The sequence below is a fragment of the Pogonomyrmex barbatus genome, unplaced genomic scaffold (genome assembly GCF_055798465.1).
Source record: "Pogonomyrmex barbatus isolate J1 unplaced genomic scaffold, ASM5579846v1 scaffold19, whole genome shotgun sequence".
NCBI classification, from domain to species: Eukaryota; Metazoa; Arthropoda; class Insecta; order Hymenoptera; family Formicidae; genus Pogonomyrmex; species Pogonomyrmex barbatus.
The window spans coordinates 1,102,772-1,120,326 of NW_028297115.1; the positions used below are offsets into that span (position 1 = coordinate 1,102,772).

A 17,555-nucleotide genomic window follows, 5' to 3' on the forward strand; every position below is an offset into this window, starting at 1 on the left:
ATTTGATTTAAAATCCAAGACGATCTTTTGAAAGCGGTGTACGCGTGTAATCACATACAGTTCCAAAATCTATAGTATTATAATTCATCGTGATTGACGTCGCGACTGATTGGCCGGCCAATCGTTGAAGAAGATACGACAGAATCTCAGTAGAGGGGGAAGCACCGCAGGTGCAGCTCCGCTTATCACACCTGAAACGGGGCAGCACTTTTGCTCTCGATGTGCGCGTGTTACGGTACGCATGAGGACGTGCGTGTGCATCATAGAAAACGTACACATAAATCATGGACGTGTTACATCAGTGACGCGACGTAAAGGTTAGGCGAGCCGTCACCGAGGAGGAACGTGGCGCGCCGTACGCCGAGAAAGGAAGGGAGAAAGGAAAAAGGTGTTCCGTCGGCAAAAGGAGAAGGCGTCCCCCACACGTTCTGCGCGCTTTGAACCATCTTGAACCGTCTCTCAGACGTCGGCCCTCGACCGTCGATTCCACTCGTCGCGTCCGTTGTGCGACAATCGAGCAAGACAGCGCGGTGGCGGCAGCGGCAGTGGGGAGGGAGGACCAACCGGCCCCTTCCCTCGCTCCTCCTTTCCACGAGGGGGAATTACCAAAATGGTGGCGCGGCACAACGCGGGTGATGTGTAGGCAGATATCGGCTCGCATCGTGTTCGTTTCAGGGAGGTGTGAGGTACGCGAGCGTAACTACGCGAGGCCGACGGCAACATGGGCGACCCGAAGAGCCAGCACGGCGCGCAGGAGATGAAAGGCTGGCTTTTCAAATGGACAAACTACCTGAAAGGTTACCAACGGAGATGGTTCGTCCTGTCAAACGGCCTGCTGTCGTACTACAGGTAGTTTCTTACGTGTCGTGTCGGATCTGTCGACGTCGAATTCGTCGCGGTCGGTCGGTCGGTCGGTCGGCGATACGACGCGACGTGACGTGACGTGACGTGACGTGACGTGACGTGATGCGACGTGACGCGCGATGCGACGCGACGCGCGTGATCTATGTGTCGCGGAAACGTTTCGCCGTTTCAACGGCGCGATCGATCCCGATGTCGACGTCGACGTCACCATCGTCGCCGTCGCCGCATCTAGATCGCGACGCGCGATTCCCCGCTGTCTCGACGGAGCCTGGAACAGAGAAAGAAAAGGAAAGAAAGGGGCGAGGAACCTGGACGTCGAGGCACGACACGGGGCCGTTCTCCGTCGCGATAGAAGGTTATGTGCGCGGTGACAGCACATCTTTTTCGATCGCTCCCAAGTCAGAAATAGCCTATGGCAACAGCTGTCACATGTATTCGAGGAAAATCGTCCACGTAGGAGGGAGGACACCGTTCTCACGCGCCGCCGAGCGTCCGGACGATGAACGAGGATAACGTGCGATTTACGCGGCTGCACGCGTAATAGTTCGCGCGCTAATGTTAATTCGGCCACGGCGTATCTCGTCAGGGTCCACCGTCAAAGAGATAACAGCCCGCGACGCTTCACTTTCTACTTTCGACCCGTCGCTACTCGGTCTGACAGATTTGCGGCGGCGGGGGGGGGAGGGGGGTGAAGGGGGGAGAGAAGGGAAACGGCTCCCCGTTACCCCTGCTTCACTTTCGTCGCACTCGTCGCGCGATAACGTCGTAACCTCGAGGAGCCTGAACGTGATTAGATGAAATTTTTTTTTTTTTTTTTTTTATATATATATATAGATATTTTTATAGAAAGAGCATATGCAAATGAGCTCTTTGTTAAGCAGGATTTTGCGGATTCTCTCGTTTCTCTCTGGATGATTTACGGTTGCGATTTCGATTTATGCGAAGAACGCTCGCCGAGCATCATTTCATCCTTGTTTAACATCTGATAAGCAACAAGGATGAAATGATTCCACGAGCGCCCTGAATCGAAACGCAGTCACAGTTTCACAATCTCGGGAATGTGTCATGGAACTGGTTGCGTATTATGGATTGTTTGGAATGGATTCCGAATCGGAATTATTCCTAGAAAAGACAAAAAGAAAATCTAAGAAACTAAATAACTAAATAATTTCGATCGGAATCTACTTCGGACAGTTCCATAATACATACTCTAGATTCCGAAATCGAAATTGCTTATTTCCTAGATTCCCATTGTCTTTTCTAGGAAAAACGGAATAATTCCGATTGGAATTTATTCCGAAGGGTTTCGTAATGCATACCCTCTTGACTCGGAATGGATATTCCGATCGGAATTATTCCGTTTCTCCTAGGGAAGACAATAGAAATCTAGGAAGTAGCCAAAGAAGTTTTCCAATCTTTGAAATCTACTCCGAAGAATATCATAATACGTACCGTCTGGTTCGAAATGCATAACTTCCTATCGGAGTTACTTCGTTTCTTCTAGAGAAGACAATAGGAATCTAGGAAATATCCAAAAATTTTTTTCCGAGATCCATTCCGAATCAAGTTTCCATAATGCGTACGGATTCATTCAAGTAATATCGAATTAGTTGCAACGCTAAAAAAAAAAAAACGAAACGAACTGTCATCCGATCGAATCATTCGTTGGACAACGTTCATCTTCAACTTTATCTAAATTCACAATTCGTAACGTACGGGTCATGCGAGAATGACATATTAGCAGGTACATTCTGTCGAAGAACTAGTCGACGATTATGTAAAAGCGTGATAAAATCATTTACGGAGGATACCCGTTCGCGTCTGCAAAATACGTCACGAAACAAATCGTACGAATCGGTAGAAAAGATTTAAAGTCTTTCTGAAGCTTTATTTGGGGGAAAAAAAAACAGGGTCTGCTAAATCTGGAAAAACCTGGAAAACTTGGAATTCTCGGGGAATTTGTTTATGCCTTGAAAAATCAGAGAATTTTTTGTTTTTTTTTTTTTCTATATTTTATTTTTATATTATAATCTTAGAGACTTAACAATAACAATGAATCATCCATTCAAAATATCAGAGCACTGACATTTTACGGCTAATTCAATGTTTAATGAAGACGATTTTGTGTTAGGTGTACTTTTGTTTAATGAAAGTAGAAATTTATTTTAATAATTTATAAAAATTGAACTTTGTATCGGTTATGCATATTATATAATTTTTTGTTTGCAGCTTTTGAAAATAAAATTTAAAAATTTTGTGCAATATAAAATATTTATTTTTAAGATCCTTATACTTTTTTTTAAATTTTTTTTTAAATTTGATCATTGAAACTCGAATGATTTTTAATTTTATCTTATAAACTTTTATGAATGTAAAATATTAAAGGCTTTGCACAATATACTTATTTGTAAAATGCATCTAAAAATATTTTCATTTTACCTGGAATTTTTAACAAATAACCTAAGAAAATTTTCAGGAAATTCTTTTTTTCTGGATTTGAGTAGAAACCCTAAAAAAATATTAAATTTTAAAAATTATTTAAAGCTTGGATGATAATGCATAATTCGATAATGCATAATTCGATCACGTTGTAATTTACATGTTACTGTGATTCTAAGTATGCTGTTTCCGTAAATGATATGATAGACTACGATAGACGCATTTGACAGGCGTCGAAGGAAGATTAATCGTCACATGATTACACGACTTCTCTCTCTCTCTCTCTCTCTCTCTCTCTCTCTCTCTCTCTCTCTCTCTCTCGTTTTCTCGTTAACCTTGCGAGAGATTCGCACACTGGACCATTTAGTACTTTGTTAGAGTTAGTAGCAACGATAATCGGCTCGCCTCCAACTCGGCTAACTTTTACGATCAACGTGAATCTCGCTCTGGGAGCGTTCATTTGAAATTAATAGCGGAACGAAAGACTCGTTACAACACACGAGCGCAAATACAACCGCCTATCTCGTGGTCTCGTTATCTCCGCACGTATAGAGCAGCCGCGTTTCTGACAAACGATCGCGCACAATCGACTTCCTAGGGTTATTCTACTTCTTTTTCTTCTCTCTCTCTCTCTCTCTCTCTCTCTCTCTCTCTCTCTTTTAGTTTCTTTCATTCTCAACACTCCGCTTGGCACAGTTTTGTGTGATTTGAGTTTGCAATGTCTTTTCGAGGACTGCTCGTTGGAATTTATGTCGCAGTTCCATCACAGTTCCATCGTGTAAATCTTTATAATTCTCGATTGTCTGTCACAAAGGCTTCTTCTCTCGCACAGTAACGCGCGTGCACGCAAAAATCACGAAACTCCAACGTTACGAGTGAACTTTATGTCTCGCGTCAACATTTACAGGTTTTCTTTTTTTTTTTCTATCTCTGTCTCTCTTTCTCTCTCTCTCTCTCTCCTTCCCTCCTCGACCTCGCGAACTTGGAGCGACTCGACGGAGAGAAAAAACTCGCCACCTTCTCGCCTATTCCTCGCGATAGGCGGAAGAAAAAAAAAAAAAGAAAGAAAAGAGAACGAAATCTCGAGCAATAAACCTTGCCATAGTTTTACACAATGTGAACGGGGTCTATTTGTTTTATGGATTGTTTAGGGCGGAACCAACAGGGGGGCCAAAGATATCATCGCGACGCAAGCGGAGGGCTGGCAGAGCCTCCGAGTAAGTAATAAAAAAAACAAAAAAAAAAAAAAATAAAAAAAAAAGACAAAATAAAAAGAAAAAGACAAAACGAAGTATGCGAAATCGCCGAGACATCCTGACCACCATCCCTGACCCCTCCCCCCACTCCTCCTCCACGATTCTGTATTTAAAAAACAGCTGAGAACGTTTGTGTGTCACATTTTTTTTTTTTTTTACACTCGGTGTTATCCGTACACCGTAAAGAACGCAAATACACAAATGTAACTTTTTGTCCATGTAACTTAGACCTGTCGGCGGCCCTAATAATCTTATCTCCGCTTTCTCTACCTGTGCCTGCAACGTGTCGGCGATTACATTATTATCTGTACGTGTGAATCTGGGGAATTAAACGTGTCCACCTCATCGCTAAACCACGTAACACACTTGTATACTCTATCGTGTCCTCTCACTCTCTTTGTCTCTTCATTTTGTCTCTCTTTCTCTCTGTCTCTCTTTCTCTTTGTACACGTGTACATAATGCAGCCGCGTGCAATGAAACGTACCGCTTCTTCATGTCAGTCTCTTTATCGTGCCAGTTGCGTTCGTCTCGATCGAGTCTCGTCACTTTTGTTCACTTTTGCAACGGTTTTACGCAGGATACGTAACGGTCGTTGTCGAATCGAGATAGCTGCTATCGGTCTCACTCGATTAGACGCTTTTGCTTCTCTTCTTTCGGGCGGACGCTCGAAAGTTGTCAGCCGCGAAAGGAAGAATTATTCACAGATTAATATTTCTGTTTTTTTTTCCCCCTCCCCCCTCCCCCCTTTTCTCTCCCCTCCGAGCGCGATCGGTGAACCGAGAGATCTCGCAATCCTTGTCGAACGATAACTTACTTCCTCCTTTTCCTCTCGATCAAAACACGATTTTCCTTGATATAAAAATCTCATATTTTTTTTTTATCTTCTCGCGTTTTCATATATTTTGACATGATATTTAGACATAACTCGGAAATTTATTAGTATAAAGGTGCTTCCTCTTTGTCGCGTGTTTTCCGTCTGGCCGACGAATTTTTGCATAAATTTGACGTCCCCGGTTCTCCTTGATAATAACGTAAACGCTGGATGCCGATATGCGCGTTTCGACACATTCAAATAAGTGAAAGTTCAACCGGAATATACCGAAGATCCAGTGACTCGAGGGAAGTTGTCGCCGGATCATCCTGTAGAAATATCGTGGAGTTGAGGAAAATACGGGTCAATATGTCGCCGCTGAATAAAACGAATTTTATCAACAATACCGCACACATCAACAATACCGCTATATAACGACACACGATAAATCAAATTCAACAATGGCTCTCTCTGTGCTCTCAGTAGATCGCGAAGGCCGTCTCATTGTCAAAAACTCGTCGGCTTTTATACAGATGTTTCACCGCAAATATTTATCGAAAGTTACGTAACGAACCAAACCGCGAGCGACATTACGAGAGTTACTATCTTGAAAAATAAGTATACACAAGTATCTCGAGATACACGTTTCCGCCAATTACCTGACTGTATAGGGTGTCCTCAGATAAATCGAGACTTTGCGCGTCCGAATTGAATAATTCATGGGAATGGAGAAAGGATCGTGCGTCCGAAATTGCATTCCTTCCGAGTTACATATGCTTTTCCGTCTACATGGAATTTCGCAAGAATTTTTCAAAAATTTTCACGAAAATTCGCTCGTACAAGTCTTTCGTAGCTTTCCTTCTCAACTGATTATTCAAATCATCCTTTACATCCGACGTCTTGTAGAAGAATTTTTTTTATCTCAATGTGCAGATTATATTATCGATATATACTTATCACAACGTTAAATCAATTTGCATCACAAAAAACACCATCATCGTGCTATTAAGATCAAGTTGAAATAAGACAAAAATGCGATTCTGACTCTTGCGAAACTCTACTACTGCGGATGAAAACGTTTGCAATTCGGAAAACACGAATTTTTGGGCTGATAAAAGAGATTACTCGAGCTTCTCTTTTCATTCCCACAGAATGGAATGCGTCCTGTATAGGGTGATCAAATTGCTCGATCAGAAAAAGAGTCCAAGAGAGATCATTCAAGCGGGTGAGAGGTGACTCGAGGATTCAATTTTTTTTTTTATACGTTTTTTATTAACATGCGAATAATTTTGCAAAACTAAACGATATTTTTGTATCTAAAACTTGTTTCATAAAATAAAATTATATTGACATATTTAATATAATTAATTTTGTAATAACTTTTTAACATTAATATACACACAGGGCAAGCCTTTCATTACAAATCGATGTAACTGTTTTTGTACAGCGGAAAAGAATAAACAGCAACGAGAAACATGGCATATTTTCCCGGCAAGCAGGATCTTGATTGCTAATTATATATTATATACCAAGGGATTTTAATTAAAAGGGATTTTAATTCGATACCAAGATATTTGATTTATCGAATTGTTATAGAACCGTCTACGTTGGAAGTCTGCTAGTAGTGGCAGATAGTATAGTTGGTGATACAATTATTTGAATTTATTTCATATAAAAATTTAGCAACCAAGATCCCGCTTGCCGAGAAAATGGCTATGTTTCGTTGTTGTTTATTAACATTGTATTTATATTAATGTACTGGAAAAGAATAAATTTAACGTTAATCCTCTTGACACGTGATCTTATTATTTAAATTTACTTCAATTGTATCAAAGAAAAAAAAGGTCCAAAAGTACGTTTTCACGGAAACAGTAAAAAAAAAAATCAAACGTATCTATTCTCTCTTTTCTGATTCAAAAAGAATATGTCTGGTCACCTTATCTTGTGGAGCATGGGGATCCATTTTTAGGGACACCCTGTACGCGATTCCGCTAGCATGACTCTTTTTTTTTTTTTCTTCCACGCAGAATCGTGATTGTTGCGTGTTCAATTAACCCGAATGACCTCACGTGCATGATTCGATTGAGAGTTCTCTCTCTCTCTCTCTCTCTCTCTCCTCCCTCTTTCCTCTTTCCTCCCCATGCCACCGGTCTTTGGATTGTCGTTTCGTTTATGATGGAGAATAACTCCCACGGATTCGCTCTTGACCGACGATGCGAGTACGACACGAGAGATCTGCTCGTTTATGTGAACGCGCCGGAATAATAAGGGGGAGCAGCCGGATCTTTTAATACGGGATGGTAACGGGGTCGCTTTCATCCAGCGTAATCGAGTATTTATTTTCCTCCGATTACGCCAATAAATCCACGCTCTCTTCAACGCTAATCATCGCCTTTGCCCTACCCTTCCGCATCTGACCCCCGTCTTTCCCGGCGAGTCAGAGATCACAGATGTCACAGATTAACGCAGACAATCGTTGTCATATTAATTGTGCCGATCTTTTTTTTTTTTTTTCCTTTTTTTCTCTCTCTCTCTCTCTCTCTCTTGGGGGAGGTGGTCGCTTGGATAAACCTTCTTAACGGGCCGAATCGTTGAGGGCCCTCCCGCCCCGCCCCCCCTCACAACCCCCCAACCCCCTTGATTGCAAGCTCACGTCTGTCTTTCTCTGTGTCATTCGGCAATCCCGGGGCGACGGTCCCTGAGAGGGACGCGCACCCGAGACTGTCGCGTCTCCGTTATCCCCTGTTTCAGAAACCCCGCGGAGATGTCCCACACCTGCCGCGGCACGATTTCCTTACACGGGGCCTTAATACACACGGTGGACGCCTGCACCTTCGTCGTGAGCAACGGCGGCACGCAGACCTTCCACATCAAGGCGTCGACCGAGGTGGAGCGGCAGCAATGGGTCACAGCCCTCGAGTTGGCGAAAGCCAAGGCTATCCAAGCGATGGAATCTGGTTTGTACATACAGCAATTACGCGATCTGGCACTTGATACTTCATATTTATCATACTCGGTTTATTCTGAAAATCTCCCGACGCTTTTTTTTTTTTTTTGTTTTTTCATCATCCAAATCGCGACAGGATGTGGAGGACTGGCGAGAAATATCTGAAACGATTAAAAAAAAAAAAAAATCGATTGTGTTAAGTAGTACTCAGCAATGTGTCAAGTACGAAAGCAAAAAAGTATATTGATTTGATTAATGTAATTAAGATGAAATTGTAAAGTTTTGCTTATAGAATAATTTAATTTAATTTAATAAATTAAACAAAACTTTAATTTTCTGACGGGCAGTTTCCTACTTTTGTATCTGTGTTAAAGTAAAAATCAACTTGATAAAAAATAAATCAATAATTTCAAAGTAATATATAAATTTGTTTTGAAATATAATCGAATTTAATTCAGTCTATAAAGAGTTAATTTTATTATTTATGAATAAACTTTCACTTATTCATTAATTATCTGTCTCATGAACATATATTTTTTATATCCTCATTTATAGAACGTTGAAGATTAAACTTTGCCGTACAAAATTTTTAATTTGGGTCTAATTGAGATAATAATAATAATAATAATTTTATTTGTTTTGCGGATATGTCGAGTTACGTAAAGCTAATATTAATCTTTGAGACTTTCGTTAATTCCAATCAACCGCTGTGCACGAGGATATATTATTAGAATGTTCCGATAAACGATGTTATAAATGATGAATGGCTCTTTCTCCTGTCTTACTTATTACTTATAGATTATTATATTAGACGCGCGCATGATTTATGAATTTCTTTTGCCTCGCAAACGACAGGTATAATATCGATGCGACGCGTTCTGCCTATACATTTGCATGACTTGTGTCCCATCTATCCTTTTTTTCCTTTATCTTATCGAGCTTTAGTACTTCGGCGACGTTATGCGGCGAAATCTCTTTTAGAAGAGGAGGAGGAGGAGTATCAAGACAACGACAATCAAAACGTGGAAACCGCGTCTGTGATCAAGGATCTGACGAGACGGCTGGACGATCTACAGGCATGTAATGACTTGATATTCAAGCAGGGAACTGCGCTTCAACGAGCTTTGGCTGATTTGGAAATGTTAGAGCCTCTGTCCTCCGAGCTGACGGCGAAATTCAAGACCGTCAACGAACGAGCCACGCTTTTCCGGATCGCGGCGAATGCTATGATCAGCGTAAGTCGCCAAACTTTAGCGATTGTCTCTGTGAAACGACAGATATCTGAACGATTTCCCATCTCGTACACCGATTCAACGAATTTTAGTAGTAGTGACACAACCCGTTCTTGTATTGTTCAATCATTCCTCTATGCAAAGTTCTTTTTTTCTCTCCTTCAAATTTTTTTTTTTTTTTTCCTTCGAGATGTCATCGTTCAATCATCAGCTAAAATGAGCTTGTTTAATACAAAGGCTTTTTTAATACAAAGGATGTCTATTGTTATCTGCAATCACCTTTGGAAAAGGAAAAAAAAGTGTTCGTCGTTTTTTTTTCAGAAGATAGTAACATTGTTTGTATTGTTTTTATAAGACTTGAATAGACTCTTGAAATTGTTTTGCGAACATCTTGTAAATCTTATCGTAACCAAGCGTACGACATGACTTAGCGAGTGATTCATTTAATGAGAGATAGAAGAGGGAAGGATTCGTAATGTCCACAGTTACAGTCAGTAATTATGCTTATACGAACAATGTGTCTAAAGTCTATGTAGAAATCCGCAAGATTTCGCGGAGCAGAGTTCAATTCTCATGCCAATCAGGATCGGCCGGAGTTTCAGTCACGGAATTGACCTTGGCAATGGCATTTTCTCCGCTGATGTGATCTAATATCGATGTGATCTCACACGAAACGCAACTCGAAAACAGATTGAACACGTTGTTGCAGACGAGCAACGATTACTTGCAATTAGCCCAGCAACAAGAGCCTAAGTGGAAGAAGATGCTACAGCACGAGCGTGATCAGAAGGTGCGGATAGAGAAGATGGTCGAACAGTTGGCCAGGCAACATTCCCACCTTGAGGAAGCCGCGCAACATGCGATTCCTTCGGCGACACTTGGGGGAGGACACAGATCTTCACGTAAATAAATTTATACATATTTTTTTTCTCCGTTTTTCTTCGTTAACACGTTTGTTCGCGCAAATAGCGTTCTTTGATAGCGTTCTTAACTCTTACGTTCCTTCAGACATCGACGATTTTATTTTAAAATACAACTTGTTTTTAACTCGTCAACATTTTATTTACGAGAATAACTACGGCAAACTTTAAAATTAAATTAGATGCTTCAAATCTACCGGATGTGTTAATTGGAGTTAATGTTTCTTCGGCGAAAAAATATCGAGTAAATAAATCTCCATTAATTTTTCAATCTTTCAAGCCTCCTGTAGATGGCTTCAGATTAAAAGGCACTACTTGAATTTAAATGCAATTTTATTATTACTATTATTTGGTTTTAAAATTTAAATCGCGAAGCTCTTCTTTGTAATCCGTGTCTAAAAAATTATTTATCGCTCGATACTTTCGCTTTTCAAAGAATTCGTTATTGAGGAATACGTCTGGTTAATTTGAATAATCTATAAATAACATCTTTTGCCGTCACTATGTGAAGAGAAGTCTTAAGTCTTCTAGCAAGCTCGGAATTTTAGAGGCAAATACAGAGGCTCTCTTAGCCAGTAAAAATTAATTAAATCTTCCAGCGATTAAACAGTGTTTGACAAACCAAGGTCTGAGATCCTCTACGGAACTAGAAATTATATTTTTTTACATTCGGCCTCGTATTTCGGCGTTGGCATTTAGGCTAGCCCAGCGTGTCCACTCGAGCGTTTCTATTTCCCTCTTTCTCTCTTCTCTCTCGCACGAAAGATCGTATCCGTCCGTGAATCTCGGCGTTTGTGCGGGGCAAATAGGGGAATTCGAATTTCGGCGCCTTCAATTCCACTTGCCCGTGCCCGCGCTAGGTGGCCTCCGATGCAATGCGGCGCGTCGTTATCGCGTGATTACGTCAACCGCCGGTCTACGTATGCATCGTCCGTAACGTCAGCTATATACATAGGATAAAAGAACGCTCGTCCACGTCGGATATATATATAATATATATATATATATATATATATATATATGGTAACGTAATAACTTGTGTATATAAGTCCGCATATGACATAGTCGGGTGTGTTTCCGTCTCCTCCAAGTTCGACGCTCGATCGGCGGGGATTCGCGCTCCTCGAATCGACATATTCGTCCCCTTCCGCTCTCCATAACACTCCTCTCAATAACACGGACCCCAAGCTGCGAACGGAACTGTAATCGTTCTTTGCTTGTGGTCGACCGGCGAGGTGTCGAAACGACGACGATCACCCGAGGAAGGTGCGACGAGCGCGATTTTACAATCTCCGTCTCTTTCCGAGCCGTGCGATGAGAATCGCGAAATTCTCCCGGAATACCTTAGTTGAGAGACGAACGGAGATCACAATGGGATCCGACGGTCACGGTAGTGTGCGTGCGTGTTGGATCGTGTCTGTTGACGTCCCATGCGACGTCCCCATCTCCCCCTCGCCTCCGCTGTTCCAATCTCCGCGCGCGCACTCTCCCTTTATCTGCCCGCGTATTACACCTTTTGTACTCGTAGGTGCGCTCCCTCCTCTCCCCTCCCCCCCCCCCAGAAAAGAAAGAGGGAAGTCGCGAGGGTGCACACAACCAGGCGGCGCGGCCGAAACGGAGCGGATGCGCTAGTGCGTGCGCGTCGCGGGACGTCCCTTCGTGACGCACGGCGGCACGTTCGATTCGACGAGGGAAACGCGGGAACGCGGGGGGAGGAGGGGAGGGCATCGAGAGCAGCGGGGCCGAGCGCGCGAAATGAGCGCGAAACCCACGGCCGGACCACACGCGGTGGTTCGGGTCTCGCGCGGGGCTCGCGGGGGGCGTCATATCGATTCTTTATTACGCGATTACGATCTCGCGACCACACGGGCGACTTGGCGTGACTCTGTAACTCGCACGCGGTTCTTCCCCCCCTGGCACCGTTCGTCTTTCAACGGCGCTCCCGATTCCGTCGACGCGTCGCGTCGTGTCGCCGCACGGCAGAGACCGACGTCATTGTCCCTTATCTTGACGCTTATCTGACACCTTCGACGCGATTAGTAGACAGACCTTTGTGCAACGTGTGCGATCATCTCGTGTTCACGTGCCCCATCCTCCTCACCTATTTCCGGAGTGGGAGCTTCGAACTTCCATTCTACGGCTCGTCCATCGAATGGGAAACTTTGACTTTGCAGATCCCGCAGTTACAACGTCCCCGTCGGAGGATGAGGAGGATAACGCCGAATTTTATGACGCTCAGGAATCGGACACTTTCACACTGACCATACCCATCGCCACGAGCAATTCGATTTCCCACACGAGAGACCGTAACGATTCCCAGGGTAGCGACGATGGCTCCAGTTCAGAGGGAGATCCGACGCCCCTGCCTGTCTCTGATTCCACGGGTGCCGAGTCGTTTCTTATTGTGACCGATTCTACAGCGGCGCAGACTTCCTCACCCGTCACGATCATAGACGACCTGGACAATGTAAGCAAGTTCCGTTTTCTCGCTACCTCCTAAAATGAGGGATCGAAAACAGGATGTAGATTTGTTTCTGCATATAACAGACAACTTGGCGATCCAACAATGGCAGCAGCAGCACCGGGATGACTACCAAACGGAAGCGAAGGACTAGGGTACCTGATAAACCAAATTATCCCTTGAACCTATGGAGTATCATGAAAAATTGCATTGGCAAGGACCTGTCGAAAATTCCCATGCCGGTCAATTTCTCGGAACCGCTTAGCATGCTTCAACGGCTGACGGAAGACTACGAATATGCTGATATTCTTGATAGGTAGGTCAACTTATTTTTATGAGAGGAAGAAATTATATTAATATTCTTTTTTACATAGGGCTGCAGAATGTTCGGATAGTTACGAGCAGATGGCATTTGTAGCCGCGTTTACTGTGTCCAGTTATGCTACAACCTCTGCTAGAACGGGAAAGCCTTTCAATCCTCTTTTAGGTGAAACTTATGAATGTGATCGCACGGACGATCTGGGATGGCGCGCGATTTCAGAGCAAGTATCTCACCATCCGCCTATGCTAGCTCAACATTGTGAGGGAAAGAAATGGCGGTGTTGGCAAGAGTTTACAATGGCATCTAAATTTCGCGGAAAATATCTACAGGTACGATGTTCTATTTATTCATTGCAGAACATCTCACTTTTGTTGTAAGTGTGGAGATTCTAAGCATAACATTTTTTATGGCCTCTAAATGTATAAATTTGGATACACATAAAAAAATGACGATGAATTTGTGTGACATTTAAGAAATGTGTAAATAGAAAAATGTATTACATAATATTGCGCGCAACTGTTGCACTTTCTATATGTTCCTAAGAATTAAATTTTGTACAATTAGGTAATTCCTTTGGGCACTGCTCATCTAGAATTCAACAGTGGTCAGCAACATTATACATGGCGTAAAGTTACTACTACAGTACATAATATTATAGTCGGCAAGTTGTGGGTCGATCAGAGTGGTGACATGGATATCGTAAATCATAAAGAGGGTATCAAGTGCCATTTGAAGTATATACCTTATTCGTATTTCTCGCGAGACAGCCAGCGGAAGGTAAAGGGTGTAGTCATGAATTCCAACAAAGAGGTCAAGTGGGTAGTACAGGGTACATGGGATTCGAAGATAGAAATTGCGCCAGTGATCAGCACATCTGGCACACCCGATAACCCAGTGTACAAGACGGGCCCTTACATATTAGCTTGGAAACGACGTATGCCTCCGTAAGTATGTAACAATAATATGCGTGTAAAAATTTAATTTGATTCTCTTTTCTTTATTTGTAAAGAATTTAAGCATAGCTGCGTTAAGGTCATAATAATAAAATATAATTTTATATAATGTATATTTCTTAATAATATTAATTAATATAGTAATAATATATAATAATATTATATAATATATAATAATAGTTACCGTGAAATAGATACCTCAAAACAAAAATGGATTGAAAAAATGATTTTTATAAATCTTTCGGTAATATTTTAAATATACAGAAATATTTTAATGTAATTTTACTATAACTTTACAGTGAAGACTGTGAGAAATATTATTCATTCACGGAATTAGCGTGTCAGTTGAATGAACCAGAGGAGGGTGTAGCTCCAACGGATTCTCGATTGAGGCCTGATCAGCGGTTAATGGAAGATGGACGATGGGATGAAGCTAACGCAGAAAAATTGCGTTTAGAGGAAAAGCAAAGAGCTGTTAGGCGAGCACGTGAACATGAAGCCGAAAAGGCCGCCGCGCAAGGTATAAGTTTATACCTTTTATATCGTGAGAATTATGAACTTTCGATCATGTTAAACTGTATATTGAACTTGTATTTTTTTGCAGGGTTACCTTTCAAGGCGTACGAACCATTGTGGTTTAAGAAGAAGCAGGATCCATACACGGATAGCCGTTGTTACATTTATAATGGCGAATATTGGGATTATAAAAGCAGAGGTGATTGGTCGCGATGTCCAAACATATTTTAGTTTGTTATATAGATAGATTCGATTACGATGTGACACTTTCGTCACATACACATGCAGTGCGCGGAGAAGTTTTGAATCGTTTAAAAATGACGGCAGCCGCGAGACTAGAAGCTCCGACCGTTCGTGGTCGAGACTTAAATGCTTATGAAATAACGTTGACGTGATAATGGGGTTGTTACGGGATATAGTTTAGTAATTAATTCTTCCAGAGGTGGATGAAACTTGTTGGCAATTCTGATATGTACATGATATGCAGTTTGTACAGTCATCGCCTTTGCTATTCTTTAACTCTTCTACCTCTCTTCCTTTTTTTTCGTCCTTTTTTGCAGTATATCCCTATCTTTCTTTTTGTCTCTTTTTTCGAGTAATGAAATTAATATTTAATCTAACGTTTGATTAACAAACGTTTGCGTGTGCTATTTTTTTTAAGATTTTGCGCTGAATTAACGAATAGCCAATCTTAAAATTTAAGTGCGTTTCATTATATTAGCTATATGTGTATGAATTTGTAAAAAAAATCGATGCTCAGATAAGTCGAATGAATTCCGAATATTTTATTACTTTAGCCTAAAACTGAGATAGCAATAAGATCATTAGAAAAGAAAAAGAAGCTACTGTCATTATGGAGGGACGGATTTCAATGAAGCTCAATATTCCATTTTATCCAGTATTCGCCATTTATTTTTAGACAAATTTTCTAGACTAATCCGAATTTGAGCTTTACCGAAGTTAATTATGCTATTACATACATGAAAATTCTATGTATTTCATTATTTTTAATCCATTATTGAAAATATTTGTATAAACGTTGAGAGATGTGCAATGAGGCATAAAATTGAGCTGTAAAACAACACGAATATGAAACAAAATGCGTTTTTTTTGTATTACTCTTAATTTACTTTTATTCGCGACTTGTTTTTAGAAATGAATAAATATCTCGATATTTAAAGGAACTAATAATGTTTTCGGTTCGCTGCACTACACCGAGCCAATGCACACTAAAAACCGCTACACATGAAATATAATAGCATAATATTATTTCTTTGAAATTATTAATTCAAATTCATGAAATTATTTATTCAGCTAAATAATATGGCAAATTTATTGTTAACTTACTTGATTTATATAATATAAACATTTTGGAGTGTTTATGTATTTTTACATTTTAATTTCATGTATATCACCATTCAGTATGCACCAATCCGGTATAATGCGGCGAGCCGAAAATGCTATAACTGAATTTTTTTGATACGTTGCTGCGTTTGTAATTCTTTTATTATTTTGTCATAATTTTTCCCTCATTGCGCATTTTCCATTCGACCCAGTATTGCAATACCTGAAATATTTAAAATGAAAAAAAAAAATGAAAATAAATCCTGACAGTATTGCATAAATTCTCGAAAAGGAATAAAACTACGTGACACATTTGAAAATTTACTTGATGATTTCGGATTCGCGCGTCGACTGACATTTATTTATTTTGCATATATAGTATAGATTGACGACGATGATGCTTCCAAGTTTGGCTGGCGTTGTTCTCGCAAAAAGAAAGAAAGAAAGAAAGAAAGAAACCATGCCATTTCACGTCTGCACAGATTTCGAGCACGCTAGATACGCTCCGAATACTTTGCCGAACTCTAACGCGAGGATATGCGACACGTTATTACCGAAATGGAACGACGAGAACAAATAGGCGCGAACCGAAGGCTCCTAAATGCTGCTCTGCTCGATTCGTCGAAATCGGGCCTCGAGCGTAACGATCGTTCCTTTTTCGAAATTTTCGCTGTAGCATAGAGACACACGTTCACCCATAAGCACCCGATTTGCGACCGATTTATAGCTGATTATTCGCGTATGTACGTATGTATGTGTTTGTTTGTATGTATGTATGCCAGTATGTACATATAACGACTAATTGATGAAACTTATTGTATATCCCTCTTATGAGCACATAGGTCGTTCCACTCGCGACGTTATTAGGTGCGAGTTTATATACCTGAATAAGCCGAAACGGAACGTCTTAGCTTGCAGCCAATGTTTACGATGATCATTATGCTAAGTCCTGTGGCTGTATAATAATTTTAATAGTTTATAATAATTGAAATGATTATATATATATATATATATATATATAATATATATATATATAAAATACACACCTGTATACATATAAATACAAATTATAAAAATAATTTAACAAGATGCGATGATTTTGTGTGTGTGTGTGTGTGTGTGTGTGTGTGTGTGTGAGAGAAAGAGAGAGAGAGAGAGAGAGAATTGAGTAGTGAATTTGAATTTATTAGCGCTTGTAAATTAGCCGATTCGTGTGGAGATAGAGTGTGTATGTCGTGTGTGTGTGTGTGTGTGTGTGTGTGTGTGTGTGTGTGTGTGTGTGTGTGTGTGTGTGTGTGTGTGTGTGAGGTGTGAAAAGAGAGAAATATAAATATGCTTCGCTACAAAGAAATATTCATTTCGTGGCGCCTCTATAGCATCCATTGTCGATCGCATAAAAGGCCGTAATTGTATTATAAACGATTTTTCGTTTTGTCGAATAAATTATATTGAACCAATTATATAAAAGCTATATGTAAACGCGATTCAA

At 40.9% G+C, this 17,555-nt stretch overlaps 1 protein-coding gene and 1 long non-coding RNA gene across 6 annotated transcripts; one reads left to right on the forward strand and one right to left on the reverse strand.

Annotated features, from left to right (window-relative positions):
- Positions 1–219: 219 nt before the first annotated feature.
- Osbp (oxysterol binding protein) lies at positions 220–17,533 on the forward strand. Of its 5 annotated transcripts, XM_089075462.1 has the most exons (11): positions 220–849; positions 4,455–4,520; positions 8,123–8,328; positions 9,258–9,553; positions 10,260–10,452; positions 12,645–12,937; positions 13,018–13,247; positions 13,306–13,582; positions 13,818–14,197; positions 14,506–14,726; positions 14,811–17,533. In XM_089075462.1, the coding sequence occupies exons 1-11, from the start codon at positions 722–724 to the stop codon at positions 14,951–14,953; spliced, it is 2,433 nt and encodes an 810-aa protein (XP_088931588.1). In that variant the 5' UTR covers positions 220–721; the 3' UTR covers positions 14,954–17,533. The 5 variants fall into 5 exon arrangements, with proteins under 5 accessions (XP_088931588.1, XP_088931589.1, XP_011631489.2 ...); XM_089075463.1 differs by lacking the exon at positions 4,455–4,520 and having other exon boundaries at positions 221–849; XM_011633187.3 differs by lacking the exon at positions 4,455–4,520 and having other exon boundaries at positions 223–849; positions 9,300–9,553.
- Positions 8,373–12,166, reverse strand: LOC105423437 (uncharacterized). Its single transcript, XR_967391.2, has 2 exons — positions 11,814–12,166; positions 8,373–8,479 (listed from the first exon to the last, which is right to left on the reverse strand). It is a non-coding gene; the product is annotated as an uncharacterized LOC105423437 (long non-coding RNA).
- Positions 17,534–17,555: the final 22 nt, after the last annotated feature.

What these genes read in the sequence shown, in the direction of transcription:
- Osbp (XM_089075462.1), top strand. Translation starts at nt 722, where the DNA reads ATGGGCGACCCGAAGAGCCAGCACGGCGCGCAGGAGATGAAAGGCTGG. An exon ending in TGGAAACGACGTATGCCTCC is followed by an intron (nt 14,198 to 14,505) that starts GTAAGTATGTAA and finishes ATAACTTTACAG; the next exon opens with TGAAGACTGTGAGAAATATT. An exon ending in CGAAAAGGCCGCCGCGCAAG is followed by an intron (nt 14,727 to 14,810) that starts GTATAAGTTTAT and finishes ATTTTTTTGCAG; the next exon opens with GGTTACCTTTCAAGGCGTAC.